The sequence below is a fragment of the Phalacrocorax aristotelis genome, chromosome 10, assembly GCF_949628215.1.
Source record: "Phalacrocorax aristotelis chromosome 10, bGulAri2.1, whole genome shotgun sequence".
Classification (NCBI taxonomy): domain Eukaryota; kingdom Metazoa; phylum Chordata; class Aves; order Suliformes; family Phalacrocoracidae; genus Phalacrocorax; species Phalacrocorax aristotelis.
Genome location: NC_134285.1, coordinates 160,291 through 175,676, shown reverse-complemented (window position 1 = coordinate 175,676; position 15,386 = coordinate 160,291). Strand labels below are relative to the sequence as shown.

At 37.6% G+C, this 15,386-nt stretch overlaps 1 protein-coding gene across 2 annotated transcripts in view; it reads left to right on the top strand.

Annotated features, from left to right (window-relative positions):
* KCTD5 (potassium channel tetramerization domain containing 5) overlaps positions 1–11,381 on the top strand; it is a 36,040-nt gene extending 24,659 nt beyond the window's left edge. Inside the window, exon 6 of one of the 2 annotated variants that reach the window (XM_075104511.1) lies at positions 8,033–11,381. In XM_075104511.1, the coding sequence (XP_074960612.1) occupies positions 8,033–8,062 (30 nt within the window). In that variant the 3' untranslated portion in view covers positions 8,063–11,381. The remainder of the gene's footprint in view (positions 1–8,032) is intronic. The other variant, XM_075104510.1, reaches the window with a different exon arrangement.
* The last annotated feature ends 4,005 nt before the right edge of the window (positions 11,382–15,386 follow it).

Here is a 15,386-nt window from a genome sequence, read left to right as displayed (position 1 = left end):
GCTTGAGTTCAGCTGAAGAAATCTTACTGTCAAGAATGGAGACTGTAATATGCTGTCTCTGAAAAACGTAGTCCGTGTGCAATATATTATAAAATGAAGGTCTTTGTTAGCTTAATATTTTCAGGTTTCTACCTAGTTCTCTTTCTGTAATCAGCTTTACGAAAAGATTGTAATGGGAGCAATACAACCACTTCCCCAGGGAAGTGGTTGACTCAGCCATGTTGGACACCTTTAAGAGTCATCTGGGCAGGGTGCTGGGGCATCTTGTCTAGACTGCTCTTCCTAGAAAGGTTGGACTAGATGATCCCTGAGGTCCCTTCCAACCTGTGATCCTGTGAATATCTTAGCATTTTATTCAGTTGTCTTTCAGAGTTTGTACAAGGGAAAATGTAAAAACACAACTGAATAGTAAGAAGGCAGACCAGTTATGTATGTACATGTATTCTTTTCTTCCATTCATATTGAACAGTTCTTATCATTGTATTGTTGCTTTTTATGAGGAGATGACTACAGACAAACTGGATACATCTGTAGTTGGCTTAAAAGCTTTTCATTTAGTGTATGTAGATGGGAAACAATTGGTAAAACATCGAAGGTTGCTTTTTCAAGAATCACCTTCAAAGAAATTAATTTTGAAATAATGCTAAGACTTGATCTGGGTCTTTGCACTGAGGCCTCAGATAAAACTTCATTACTTTCTGTGCCTTGTAACTTGGTTATGCAGCTACACATATAGAGACATTTTTGTAAATTGCACTTTAAAAGTATTTCAAGCTTTGCGTTGGATTCTTAGTCAAATTATTAATTTATGCTCTTATGTCACTGTTGAGGTAGAACTTCAAAGGAGTTGTAAGCGATTAATGTAGTCAAGGATAAACAGTGAACCTGGGTAAATCACGTCACGCTCTTTCCAAAACTCTAGTCAAGGTCTGCTTTTACCAGAATGCTTCAGGAAAACTTTAAAAGTTAACAAGTTAAAGAGGTGCGCAGTAATAATTCAGGGCTGAGATATGTACCTGAAATAAAACATAGAATTCTAGAACCTAATAAACGTCTTCATAAGGAATGGTAGTGCATCTTTAGGGAACTTCAGAAGTTGCCAGAGTTACACTGCATCCTTAATGTACAAGAAAATACGAGCAAATGAAACTATTAAACCCTAAATACAAAAGCTAGATTGGAATGCAGTACAACTCTGTAAAATCAGTAGCTCTGGGAGAAGCTAAATCTTAGACCTCTCCATCGAAGTGCTTCATGGTCACTGTTTCAGAGAAGAGAGCAGAGCATAATTTGACCAGGGTGATGAATAAGAATTACTGTTAATTTCAGTTGGAGATATAAACACACGCTCCTTTTGTCCTGGAAGAGTTGAGCTGTTGATAATTTTTTCATAAATTGTGTTTCTAATTGATCAATTATTTTTAATAGGTCTATGTTGTGCCTGGGGGGTGGGGTGGGAGAAAAAAATTTCTTTTTAGTTGGGAGGTTTCTGACGGCTGTGTTGACGAATCTTGACTGAACCTTGGGAGCTGTTGTCTCAGTAGTTCTGTCTTAGCTGGTGTTAATCCTCTCATCTGATACCTGTTCATTACTGTCTGAGTTGGTCCCCATAACGTTCATATGATTGAAATGCTGGTGTCCAGTGATACATCCAGAGTAGTGTGTTCATGTACTGGGACTGACTTTTAGAAGCCATGAGAAAGTCTTCCTATTACTTTTACAGCAGGCTGGGTTAGAGAAAACAAAAAACTGCCAGTATGTAATTTTTATTGGCAAATACTTCAATTTTAATTAATAGTACTGGACTCTCAGAATAGGAAAAAGCGTTTTCTGATAGCCCATCTAATCAAGCTTCACCTTCATTCCTTCCTAGAGATCTTTTTTCTTGTGGGTTTTTTTTTTTTTTTTAACAGTTTGTGTAGTAAGTTAGTAGTTGATTTGCATGTAACCTTCTAATGCACCTAAGCTAAGGAAATTAACAGCGTTTGGGACATTGACTTAAATAGTTCCAGTGGCTTGTACTGGCAGCCGTAGCAGTACTGAAAGATAATCTGTATTCCCACAAGTATTATTCTCTTTCATAACACTTTGTTGACCTGTCACTCTTGGGACAAGTGACCAAAGTTTGTTCATAACATCTGCATCCAAAGTTGGATTCTCAGGTGCTCTCCTTTCTGATCCACGGCAAAGAGTACACAGAGTTAAGGTACCAGCTTTACAGTCTTATTTAAATTTTCTCCCTACTTAGGGACCCTATTGTTACGTTGCATGGCACTATTGGCATCTATCTGCTGACTTTAAGACATTTGAAAAAGGAAATTTTCATGAAATCTGTAACGTTCCTCCTTGAAATTGTCTGCTGTCATACTTTCTTACAAAGAGTGGGGTCCCAGATAAAAGTAAATAAATGTCATTCCCAGATGTTTCAAGTGTAAGTGACTGTACTTTCTTGCGGCTCTGACTCACTTGCAATCTCTTCTTTTCCCTTCCTTTCTCTATACTTGCATGCTGCATGCCACTCAGAGTGAGGACGAAGAAACGGATTACGATATGAATGACTCAGATTAAGTGTAAATGTCATGGTGAGCACTAGCTGCCCTAGGATTTTACCCAGATACTTTTCTGCCCCATCCAATTCCTACCCTCACTAGTGCTGTCCTTTGGCTAGTCCTGGTGGTGTGTGTGTTTGTGATTATAGTTGTGGCATGGTTAGCAAAGATAGAATTCCTGTTCTGGATATTGCTTCTTTGACAGAATGATTACTGTTGCTGTTATAAGCTGTGTTGTGATTGGTTCCTTTAAAGCTTTGCTGGGAAGAAAAGTTCTTTATCTAGATTCTAGGGCCAGAATTTCTTTTCATTTTTATTTTCTATGTACCAGCTTTTCTGTCAAATGTTTTTAGGTGTAGATACATCTGATACAAACTGACAGTATACGTTTTCAGTAAACGTCTGATTTGGCAATAAATTAGCAAACTTGACTGAAGTGCAACATAGTCAAAAGATGGTCTTACCTGATAATTTTGAAACTAATAATTTTTTAATCAAGTCCTGGCAAATATAAGTAAATAGTGTGATCTCGGTGCTACGTTTATATTTATCACAGGAAACAACTCTCTCCAGGGAGGGATCAGGTCCTTTCCACTGTAGTTTGATGTCTCGTTGAAGATCAAAGTACCTTAAAAGTCACAAGTGGAAGAACACAGAACTTGCATCAGAAAGAACAACTTTTGCAACCTTTTCCTAACATGTCTGCAAGCACTGCTCATATTTATTCTGCTATCCAATTTCTAGAAGATAACTTACAATTGGATGTTCAGTGATACTTTTGCAGGTAGTCGCTTGAGCCTGTATAAATTGAAGATATTTACCATTGTCTGAGGTTGAACTCCAGCTTCTCACCTATACACTTGAACTTTTAAGCTGTAAAGCAGCCTTATACTTACCTCCTGAAGTGTTGCTTCCACATGGCTGAAGAAGCAGCTGTGTTATTTTCTTAACTGATGCCAACAGAAACCACTGCTGAGGTAGAATAAGGTCTTTTGCCAAGTCTTCAGAAATGGCTTCAAGGAATGGATCAAATCTGAAGCTTTATTGAAAAAATATATTGGCACTGTGCTGGAATTGAATGCAGTATTATTAAGCTGCCTGAGAGACAAACAGTCCTTAAAATGCTATTCTACCTGCAGCAGATTTATTTTGAGTGGGAGGAAATAGTTCTCACATTCTGCTTCCCTAAGAAGCAATCACACTTGGGCCCCTAGGATATGAAAGTTCATTCAGCGTTATTTAGAGTTTGTAAGTCAACTTTGGATCTGGTACACCTGGAGGAAAAACAGAACATAAACACAAAAAGAAAGAAAATTCTGAACACAGCAGATCTGCCCCAGGATCCAGACAGTCCCCAGTATCGGTACAGACTGGGCGGTGAATGGATTGAGAGCAGCGCTGCAGAGGAAGACTTGGGGATAGTGGTGGGAGAAGAATTGAATATGAGCCAGCAACATACACTTGGCAGCCCAGAAAGCCAGTTATCTGGGGCCGCATCAAAAGAAGCGTGGCCAGCAGGTCAAGGGAAGTGATCCTCCCCCTCTACTCCACTCTCGTGAGACTCCACATGGAGCACTGCATCCAACTCTGGGGTTCCCAGTACAAAGGCGGACATGGACCTGTTAGAGTGGGTCCAGAGGAGGGCCACGAAAACTGTGAGAGAGAGGGAGGGCTGGGACACCTCTGCTATGAAGAATGCCTGAGAGAGTGGGGTGGTTTGGTGTGGAGAAGAGAAGGCTCCGGGGAGATGGTATTGCGGCCTTCCAATACTTAAAAGGGGCTTATAAGAAAGACGGAGAAAGACTTTTTACCAGGGCCCGTAGTGTCAGGACAAGGGGCAATGTTTTTAAACTGAAAGAGGGTAGATTTAGATTGGCTATAACGATGAAATTCTTTACTGTGCGGGTGGTGTGAGACTGGAACAGGTTGCCCAGAGAAGCTGTGGATGCCCATCCCTGGAAGTGTTCATGGTTGGGTTGGGTGAGGCCTTGAGCATCATTTCAAGCATTTCACGTAGCAAAAGATGTCCCTGCCTATGGCAGGGGGGTTGAACTAGATGATCTTTAAAGGTCCCTTCCAACCCAAACCGTTTGGTGATTCTGCAATTGAAGGTGTGCAGGCAGAGGAGCGTTAGTGAAGTCACCTGTTTAGCTAGTGGAGCATGTTCTCAAACAAAAACTTCTTCCGTGTCTGATTCTGCTCCAGACATATGCCTCAATGCTATCTATTAGCGGTTTGGGAGAAGACCTGCCATAACTTTTTTCAAATTTTATTGACCTCTGTTAGTGTTGAGACATCTTCTCTCAGCATTTTTGCCCAGTAAGCCACTAAAATTTTTAGCAATAGTCATATTAAAGGGTTTTGCAGGGGGGGAAAAAAAAAGGAAAAATTTCAAATTGCAGTTCAGAGTCAGTCATCCTTTCAGTGTTTAGTAAGTAAGTACAACTTTGATAGAACTCCTGATAACTGAAATTCAGTTTCCTCTTTGGACAAAGTCACTTTCCATGACTACAAAAGATCTGCTTTCACACAGTTTCTGAACAGAGAGGGATGGAACACCTCTCATGAGAGTTTGCTGACCAGAAATCATTTCCCCTTTAGTAAAGGAAGACATTACAGAAGAAGTACAAAGCAAAGCGTAGTAAAATACTGCCTGATCTGATAGAATTTCTATTAATCATAGAAGGATTTTTAATCTTCTAGGAAAGAATACACTGAAATGTTTCATTTTAAATTGGAAGGATTTACAAAATTAATAGATCTAATATTAATTTCTAACTGCATCGGTGCTTGTTTCACCAATGTTTTTGTCTCTGTTGGAAATTGTTTCACTTACTGACATTTGCTGGGTCAGACTGTTAGCCGCTGTGTGGGCATCTACTCCAGCACTTTGTTCTCAGCTGTGACCAACAGCAAATACTCGAGGAAAGAGTTTAAGTATGAAGCATTTATCAAATTAATTTCTGATATATTTCCCCACCTTCCAGTGAGCCTCAGTTTAGGAATTTTGGCTTCAGGCCTGCATCCAGATCATTGTATGAAATGTACAATGACACTTTGATACCATGAGTACGTGTCAATGGCACTATATTCTGTAAGTTTGTCTAATCCCTTTTGAATATATTATACTTGCAGTTGCTGAGCAATTTTCAGGGCATGGATTCTCCTCACAGAATTCACTTGTATCTCTCCTACAGTTTCATATGAAATGCTTTTTGCTTGGCATGCATAGTAAATTATCTTCATGAAATAAGCAATATATGCATCTAAAATACCCTAAAACATGTTATGGCCCATGGGAAACATCTTTCTATATTTTGGAAGTTTATCAAAGTAGCTGCAGTGACACCTGACTTTATAACTTCAAAATAATAATATTGAATTTGAAATGAAAAAGAACTTTCTATGCACAAAGTGAGATCCAGGTACTGCGGGAAGTGCAGTGAACAAGTGGTAAAGTGGATTTTTAATTTTCTTTTTTTTTAAAGCTAACACTGAACTGTCTCTGAACTGTCCCTGGGGCACAAAAATGGTGATGGGTTCTTTATGAACTCTAGCCCTTGAAAAATCCCATGGAGCTTTGCAAAGCAGGTGAGACCCTGCTTGACTACAGTCACTATGAAAGACATATTAGGCTTGAAGATTGAGGTTAATTGAAGATTGAAGAGGAGGTTAAATTATCAACATTTTAACAGTTCGAAAAAGAAACCAAATACCTAGACTTTTTTTACTTAAAACCATACAAGAAACTGCTGTGCTGTGTTAAGTGTTTGCCAACCTTTATTTTACAAGCACAAAGACTGAAGTGTTTGTGTGTGCTGTCAGATTCTGTGGGTCTTCTGGCAGTGAATGTGCTACTGAGTACTTGCATCAGGTGTTTGTCTTAATATCAGACTACACTAAAATCACCATGAAGGAAATTCTACACTGAAGACAGCTATGCCATAGTCCACGGATTGTGCCTTTTGCTTTCTTTCAACTTTTGAAATCAAGAGCCCTTCCCAGGAAAACTGTCAAGAAGCAAAAGAAAATGAAGTATTATTAGAGATACTTTTACTTATGGATTAACATTGTTAAGTACTTGTGCTCAGTACATTGGAAGCTTTGCTTAGTGCTTTATTTAGCTACCGTCATGATTGGTTCTACAGTTTGCTCAAAGGCTTCCCTGCAGTGACCTCATTATTGCCGATTGCCATTCAGTTTAGAGTAGCAACATGAGAAACGTCGTTGCTTGCACAGTCAATACTGAGACTTGGATCCTTTCCTCACTGGCGGAACCAAACAGAATTGAAACAGAAAAAGAAAAAAAATAGTTAAATTGGAAGTGGAATAGGTGGTCTTCATGTTGTAAGATGCTATAGACAAGGATAAGGATTCCTAGGATTTTCAGGGGTAGATATTTTGTTTGCATTAGACTTCGGTCCCTATGTTTAATGTATGTATTTTAAAGTGAATATTAAACAAACCAACTGCTTTTAGGGAAAAAAATTCCTTTTACTCACTGTAATGGGAATCTCAGTTAACAGGGGGAGAATCAAACGCCTTAGGCAGAATTTTTGAGAAATACATTCTTCCACATGAAGTCAGAGCCTGCATTACCTCGCAGCTGCCTGGCTTGGGCATTTCAAAGGGTAATGATGGACAAGGTAATGCATGAAAGGTGGAGTGTGCTATGTCCTGTGTCCACAGAAACAATTTTCATGTCATCAAGATTGCCTAAAAGACTGGTGGTATCTTGCATGAGCAAATAATATTAATGTAAAAATATTTTAAAACTGCTGTCAGAGTAGTACTTATTTTCATATAGCTGGTCAGTCCAGCTGATAAGCTTTGTATGTCTGAATAGCATAGTAAAAATCTCTGAACAAATGTAGTTGGTTGACTTTAGTTCATGCCGAAGACCAAGCCTGGGCATCTATTCCAGATTTTAAATCAGTCTGTTGACTTAAATCTTGCCAACTCGTAGTCTTGGCCTTTGAAAACTTTCTGCATCATCTCACCCAGTGTGCCATTTGTGCATATTTTGAGTTGCTAGTTGTTTTCAGTACTAATTTATGGGACACAATTTGCAGCTGAAACTTCAGAGAGTTAAGGACATTTTGCTGGAACAGGAAAAATGAAGATTAAATTCAATTTCTAATAAAGTACCCAAGTACACAGGACCTAAGTATCTTCAGAACTGGGATGAGGCGAAACGGCTTACTTTCTACATCTACAAACCCTTAAGCTTTGGTTATATTAATCATACTCAATTCCTAGCAGTGATTTACATCTGTTTTCATGATGTTTGATAGTAGACATTGTATGTATCAATCTGTCTTTTCTTCAGCCTTAAAGCACAGACTTCAGGAATGTCTTTGAACCAGCTCCCTGACACTTTATCAGTTATTTGAAAAAGTCATTATGTTGCTCTTTGACCTCCATGCTTTAGGAATGACATTGAGCAAATTTTCATTTATAGAATTTTTATTGGTCTGTTTCAGATTTTGCAAGAACGAGGTTCCAGGATGTGAAGACAGTGTTGAACGGTGACAATTTTATCTCTTTTATTCCAAGACGCAGTGAATTGTCACACTGAAGAGGCTCGGCTGCGAAAGAAAAAATCTGATTTAGACAATTTTCTGTTGATCTGGGTTCAACCATTTTTGCCTATAAGCTGGTGTCAACTGGCTGAAAGCATTACAAGATTACATAATGGGAATAGATGATGTGGGAGTGTGTGTTAAGTTTTGGTTGTAGTGCATGGTTGTACTCTCTTGTGGGCTGACTGATGCTGGTCATTTGAAAAGAAATGACCACGCGCTCATATTTTCCTCTGAGACATGTAGCACTTAATGTCTGGTGCTGGATGACCCAATGTTGATCAGTTTGGAGACATTTTCCTACTAATCATTGTAAACATTTAAAGGACAATGTAATTGGTGCTACACACACACACACACACACACACACATATATTACAGCCCACAAATGCAAATATTTGGGCCTACATTGTTTCCGAATCAGTGGCAGCCCTGGTTGACTGTGTTATACTGCACATTCCTTTTGGCTCTGTGACATACTCTATTCTGTGATAACAGCCGAGGAGATCAACTGAAACTAGCACATAAAACGTTACACAACAGAGAAAAGGTTTCTCTAAAGAAATGGTGTATATATTGACTGGATTTATTGCATATTTTAATACCCGAAGGGAAGACTAAACTCAGACAAAATGGCCTTCACCTGAGTTATTCTTGATGTTCCTTCTGTTAAAACAGTCTCCTGCAAAAGTTATGCTCCAGTCTTAGCCAGATGTTTGGAAGGGGAATCAAAATTCACTTAAAATGAACAACTGAACATTCTGTTTCTTTTGAGATGTTTGTACTCATATGTGTGTTTGTGCTTTTTTAAATGCTTATAAGCATTGAACGCTGTGGGTTATGGTAGAGATTTTTCTAGAGCTGGAGGTTGTACAGAAATATGGCTGGCTAGTCCTAGGTCCCTATCTCTGTGACTGCTTTTAAAATCAACCTTGAGTGTGAACATGAGCTCACCCATTTGAAAAACCTAATTACTACAGACATTCAGGATACCTGTAATCAATCTTTCTATACTGTTTCAACTATGCAGTTAAAGAACACTTTGAAAACATCTGGTGCAGTTTTATTAGTTTGTCCTTGATGAAGGCTAATACACAAGACTGGAGCTTTTTAATACACTATGTTTTGAGCAAAATCTTTAGCACACCTTTAAAACACTTAATGAAATTGAGAGTATAAAACTTGGCTTCATTGACTTATGAAAGCAGTGGGAGGGAGTTTCAAAAATCTACAAGATTGTTTTGAATTCTAAAGACATTACAGTTTTCATTCTCAGTAACTTCAGAATTTATGCATATACTCTAAGTAATCCTTTACACAAAATCCTGATTTTCAAACACCCAGGGTCTACTTTTTTTTTTAAAGGACTTACTATACATTGATAAAAGTTTGGCAGAAACAATTTGTAAAAACCATTTCTACTAAGCAGGTTAAGCAATGGGCTAAATGTTCTGTCCATGCATCTAATGCTTGAAAGGGTTTGTAATGCATTTTGCGGCTTGGATGTGGTCTGCACGGGAAGCTGCTGGCCCCTCCACAACAACACATAAAATGTTTGTCTTTTTTTAAGATGTTAGAACTGAATTGAATTTACTAAAAATGTAATTGTGTAGGGGGAAATGTTTATACTTTTATACTTTTTTAGGCACCCATATTTTATCAGCTTAAATTTAGCACCCAAATTTCCCCTAAATAGTAACAGATTATCTTGTGTATCTGAAAATAAGCGTAACAGTTGTCTGTGTTAACTGCATATTAAAACATTTCCTCTGCTGCAGTAGTCACTGTGTTTTTAAACAGTATGACTCCACCAAATTCTCTGAGCTCCCTAGCTCATGGAATTGCAGCCAACCATGTTTCTTGTTTTTTTTCTTGATGTGCTCTGCAGAGAAATTCGGCATTGGCCTAAGTGGATTTTAATGCCTAAAATATCTGTTTTACAGTGATCCTTCTGAATCACCATTTCTGTTGTTTTTCTTATTTAACCAAAAATAATAGAATATTTCATAAAGTGAAATTTTCAAGAATGACAGCAGCAAAGCATGAGTAACAAACTGAGCAAACTGAACAAATTTAGAATATGTAAAAGAGTGGGTTTTTCTAAGTACATTTTTTTCACTGGAGTATTTTCAGTTTTAAAACATGCTTTTATGGTGAGATTACCTGCAATCTAGTTTACATTGTATCCCTGTTGTAGCGAATTTGGGGGAAATGAATGGTTAATAATTTTGCACTTTGTTTCCAATACCTCACAAAGATTTTAAGAAAGGAAAAAAAAAAAGAAAGAAGAAAACTTTAATAGGCAGGTACCTTGTAAATTATTTTAAATATGCTGTTGTTTGAGACCACCCAACCTAATCAATTTCCTGTTCTTGCTAATGTCATTATTGCTTTAATTTTTGTGAATATTTGAGGCTTTCAGATAGATGGAAGTGCTACCATATGCCTTTATCAAGGCATTAAGAATTGATCCCTAAATAAGTTTGCTTTCTTTTTCTTTGACTCTTGTAATTTCAAATAAAGTTAGCTACAGTAACAAGGTAGTTGCGTTACAGTCCAGTCTACATCACCAGGTTTTGCAAACATTGCTTTGTCTGTTAAGATCTTGCAGGATGAGGTAATGTAATAGTTTAAACTGGAGTAGTTTGTCTGTTTCTTGTCTGACATTTGGAGAATATTTACCTCAAGAGAACTGCCTGTGAATATGTAAAGCTGATGGGTTCACTAGGGGGCTGTAGTTGAAAAGCTGTACCACAAAAGCCTTTGACGTGAACTCTGGATTTACACAGCTCCACTATTCTTAAATCAAAACAGTATTCCAGCTTAGAATTTAAGATCCTGAGCACAAAGAGATCATAGCAGAAGCAAATAAAGCAGGAAGGGAGAGATACCAAAACACAACAGTAATCAAGGTGACCTCTTATGAAAATATAAATTCTATGAAAGATTTTACTTTCTACCCTTTTGCTATATGAATATTTGGTGAGGTTGTTTGGCATGTTGTCTGTGGAACAGGAGATTACTTCAGCAGGCGGTTAGTGGATTTTCAGTGAAATTCTTTAAAGGCTTTTACATGACAAACTTCTTGCAAAACCTGTTTAAAGACTGAGAAGTTCAATTTTACTGTAGAGGTTTCTTGCTTTGAGTTAGGAAACAGGTAGCATACTGTTGGCCTTAAGTTATGTCAGAAGCTAATTTTCTGTATTGGACATGACATTTTTGTATTAAATGCTTTTGACTACTTCAAGCAGCAATTAAATCAGAGTTTATCTGCAACGAACAAGTCATTCTCAGGCCGCTAAGACGTGAAGGTCACCTGGTCCCTAATAACTGTCCAAAAGTATAGCCTGACTCATCAGCTCCCACAATAAATGTGAATAGAATTTTTTTCTGTTGGGTTTTTTCTTTGTTTGTTTGTTTAACAAAAGACACAAGGTCACCTGGAATTTTCTCCCACTTACTGTGGGGTTTCCGTGGATTATGGCTAATCACAGTTTGTTATCCCACAGTAATTTAATTGTGTCAAAGGCCTGATTGTATTTAGAAGCTTATATTGATTCTCCACTAAACCTTCGGTCCTTTTAATATACTTGGAAAATTTGGAAAATGTACAGTGCTGTTTTTCAAACTCAGCTAGGCTTCTTGTAATGATAAAAGTTCCTTTCAACCTTCATTGTAGCATTAGTAAAATATATTTCTTAAGAAATTGAGCTCAGTGTATCCACCTAGGTTTTTTGTCTTCAGATTTTCTTTAGACAATAACTGTGTAGCTCCAGTTCTAGCAGTGTTAGAACCAGGACTATTTCCTGAAGATACCAAAATTGAATCAGTCTCCTCTTGCTCTGAGAGAGGGTTTTTTTTCAGGAGAAAAATGAAAACTTCTAGCAGATTAAACAAAAGAAAACCTGATTGCAGGCATGCTTAGGGAACAGGTCTGTTGAGTAGTGTGATGGTGTTTTCAGAAAACTGCTTTTCAGAACAGAACACTGTATTCTCTGAATGTCTGTTGAGGTGTTTGAGGGTTGTCAGTCTCTTGACCTATCACCAGCAAATTAACACACGCTATTTTTATTAGGACAAAAATGAACTTGGAATGCAAAAATGTAATAGTATCTGATTGAATGAAATGACCTAGAAACTGGATTGTAAGGTGTGTTGTTCAATCATTATGGTATGCTGGAATACATTCCTTGAGAAGCACTGAGAGAAAAGTGAAGTACTGGGCTTTTCATGGAGATCAAAGTCAAGTGAAAGAGAGTCTGGAGATGAAGCCTGAGATTTTGCTCACTTGAAAGGTGATAAAATCAGAAAGTGTCATTCTCCTGTTTTATTCTCTCTCTCTCTCACCATATCAAAAGCATCTTTCAAGTTCTTCAAATTAACTTCTTCAATCAGCCCTGAAAGGTGGGGCCCTTGAAAAAAGATGAGATTTTGTTATGCCTTTAACAGTACCTGTTAGCTCAGGGCAGTAGGATTAAAACTTCCAGCGGTCTTTGGAGAAGTGTCTTTTCTAACATAATGATTTTTAAATACATACAGTCTGAGGACGCTGCCTGTTACTTCATTATAGTCTAGATGGAAGTTATCTCCAGCTTTTTAAGGACAATCTCGGGATCTTACCTGGGTTTGTGTGTAGAATTATTGATTCTTAAAATAGTATAAATATTCAGTTTAAAAAAAAAAAGTGTGAGGCTCTCTGAACTCAGTGTCATACAACTTTTCTTTCTTTTGGCTCACAACAATCAGGAGCTGTCTTGAAAGGCTTCTTACTGAACTGAGGCTTTAAAGGGCTAAATAGATCTTATTGTTCAGTTTTCCTAAATGAGTGTCAGACAGAAGGAACTCTTTCCATTTTCAGTGCAGAAATGCTAAGGGCTAAATCCTTTCCAGGGCTCATTTGAAGTTCCGGAGACACATAATGTTTAAAAAAGCAGCTAGTCTGTTTTTCTTTCAACTCACAGACTCTAAAATAATTTTTGCAAGTGGCTGAACCAATTGCAGATATAAGTATTCATATATAGCTTGGAATTTCAGTATCCAGCTTGGTGAGGAATACACTAAAGGAGGCAGTACACTTGTCCACCACTTTATTATTGCCTGTGCTGAAATCTGACAACCTTTATGAACAGCACTGGCAATAGAGAGACTTTGAGGAAGATTCTGCCCTGGGAAATTGTTGCAGAATATTTCATTGCAACTTAGGTGTCCTTTACTTCAGCAAGGTCTACCAAGGCATAGATAGTGCTGCAAACATAGCTTTCTGGGCCCATCACAGGGTTCTCTTTAGGATGTTGTGTGTTAATAACTCCTACAATGAGAAACGTTTTAGAAAGTTATTTTGCTACTTTGGGGGTGGGTGGAAGGGGAAGAGTTGCCTTAGAAAGCAGAGCGTAAATTTTGACCTGACTTAACACCTGTTGAGATTTCCAGGCCTGGTTATCTGACATGTAAAAGTTAATATATTTATATATGTGATGCTTGCTTCTTTTGAAGATTTTCCAAAAACTTACCTTATGCACAACTGTACTCAAACTTAGCTTGGCTCACTTGAGGCTTGTGCTTGGGTCCCTAGTGTAGGTTGAGCTGCACGCCCTAAGAGAAATGTTGCCAACCTGTCTACCTGCAACTGAAAAAAGATCACCAAACTGAAGGAATGTCAATGCCAACTGTTTCCACCTGCTTCTGTCCTAAGCCTCATCTGAGCCCAGCTATGAAAAATCTGTTTCCTATGGACTCTCTTGGCCCACCTACCCAATTCAACAGATGTTCTTTTTTTTCCTTTCCCCCCAAACCACCGATCTCAAAATTAGTTGTGCATCGACTGTTTGTGTTAATATCCAAGTGGCCATACCTGCAACATGTTATTTCCTGGATAGTGGATTAGCAATAACACTTTATTTTGTGCCAATTCATTATCTCTGAGGTGTTCTTACTGCAGCAAAGTTTGAGTTTTGATCTGGTTTTAATGCTTTTGCGTTAGCTAAAACTCTTAGCACAGACATAGACAAGGAACTGAATCCAGTGAATTTCCCTGGATAAAAATCTGCTAGGGCTTCCCAAATAATTTGAAGATGGTTACAGTTAACCATCATTTTTAAAACAGACAGACAATTAAAATGTGTGGGTATTTTTTTAACCTCCTTTTCATAACACTAGTGTATTGTAAACTGCATGAAATAAACCTGTTTTTTCCCTTTTAAAGTCTGATGTCTTAAATCTTTCTTTTCTAAATCCGTTAATGTTGACATTAACAGTGTAATATCACTGATATTCCTAGATTAGCACTTCAGTTGAAACATGTAGTTGCATTTTTTGTGCAGTGATTCAAAGCAGTAATACCTTTTTCCTTTGTAAAGGAGACATCCTTTTCTGCTGCCCCAAACACTTTATGACAAGAAAAGCAATGTTTATTCAGATACACATCTGCTGGGAAATGAAGGTATTTTCTTTGCGTTTACTATGACTATTGCTGATCATTATAGTAGGAAATAGTCCCCTCTGGTACGGATATATAATCACACAAAAAAAACTATGCACCGAGTTTTAAGTAGTCACTTAAAATACATACATTTAAGTAATCACATGACTTGCATACATTTTCTTTCATGCAACTTACAAATCACCCTGTTTAACATCACAGATTTATTTTAGAAGCCAGTACTTTGCTTTGTAATGTAAATGCTTCTTTTGTCTGAAAAATTAGTCTAACTGAAATTGACGCTTTATAATAAGGCTGCCCTATAAGAAATGTAAATAAGAAGCCACTTAGTACATCTTTGCTGCAAAAGTCTGAAAGATAGAAATGGCTGAAGTAAATTATTAAATACAAAGTACAGGTTGCTGAAATTACTCAGGTGGTTTGACAGCTGTGCCCTCTACAGGTATAGAAAAGTTCATAATTCAGTATTAGTATTGAGAAGAAACTGCTAGTAAGAATTAAGTATGAGAAGCTAAGACCTGCTATGAAATCTTAGAGGCTGTACAGTTACGTATGAGGTAAACTTCATCTTATCAGTTGAATCTGTTTTAAATGCAAAACACATTCTAATCTTTCCTTATATATCCAGCAACTTCAGTAAAGTGGTGTCCTTTCACTAAATTGATTAGCTGCATTTTAATTGCATTTGAATTTTACTAAAATAAGTCCTAAGTACAAACATTGCTCTAGTAGAAAATAACTAATCAAGGTGTGCATGTATATTTTTATTGGACTGACTTTGCACTTTACAGTCAACAACCAGCTCTACATTCAATC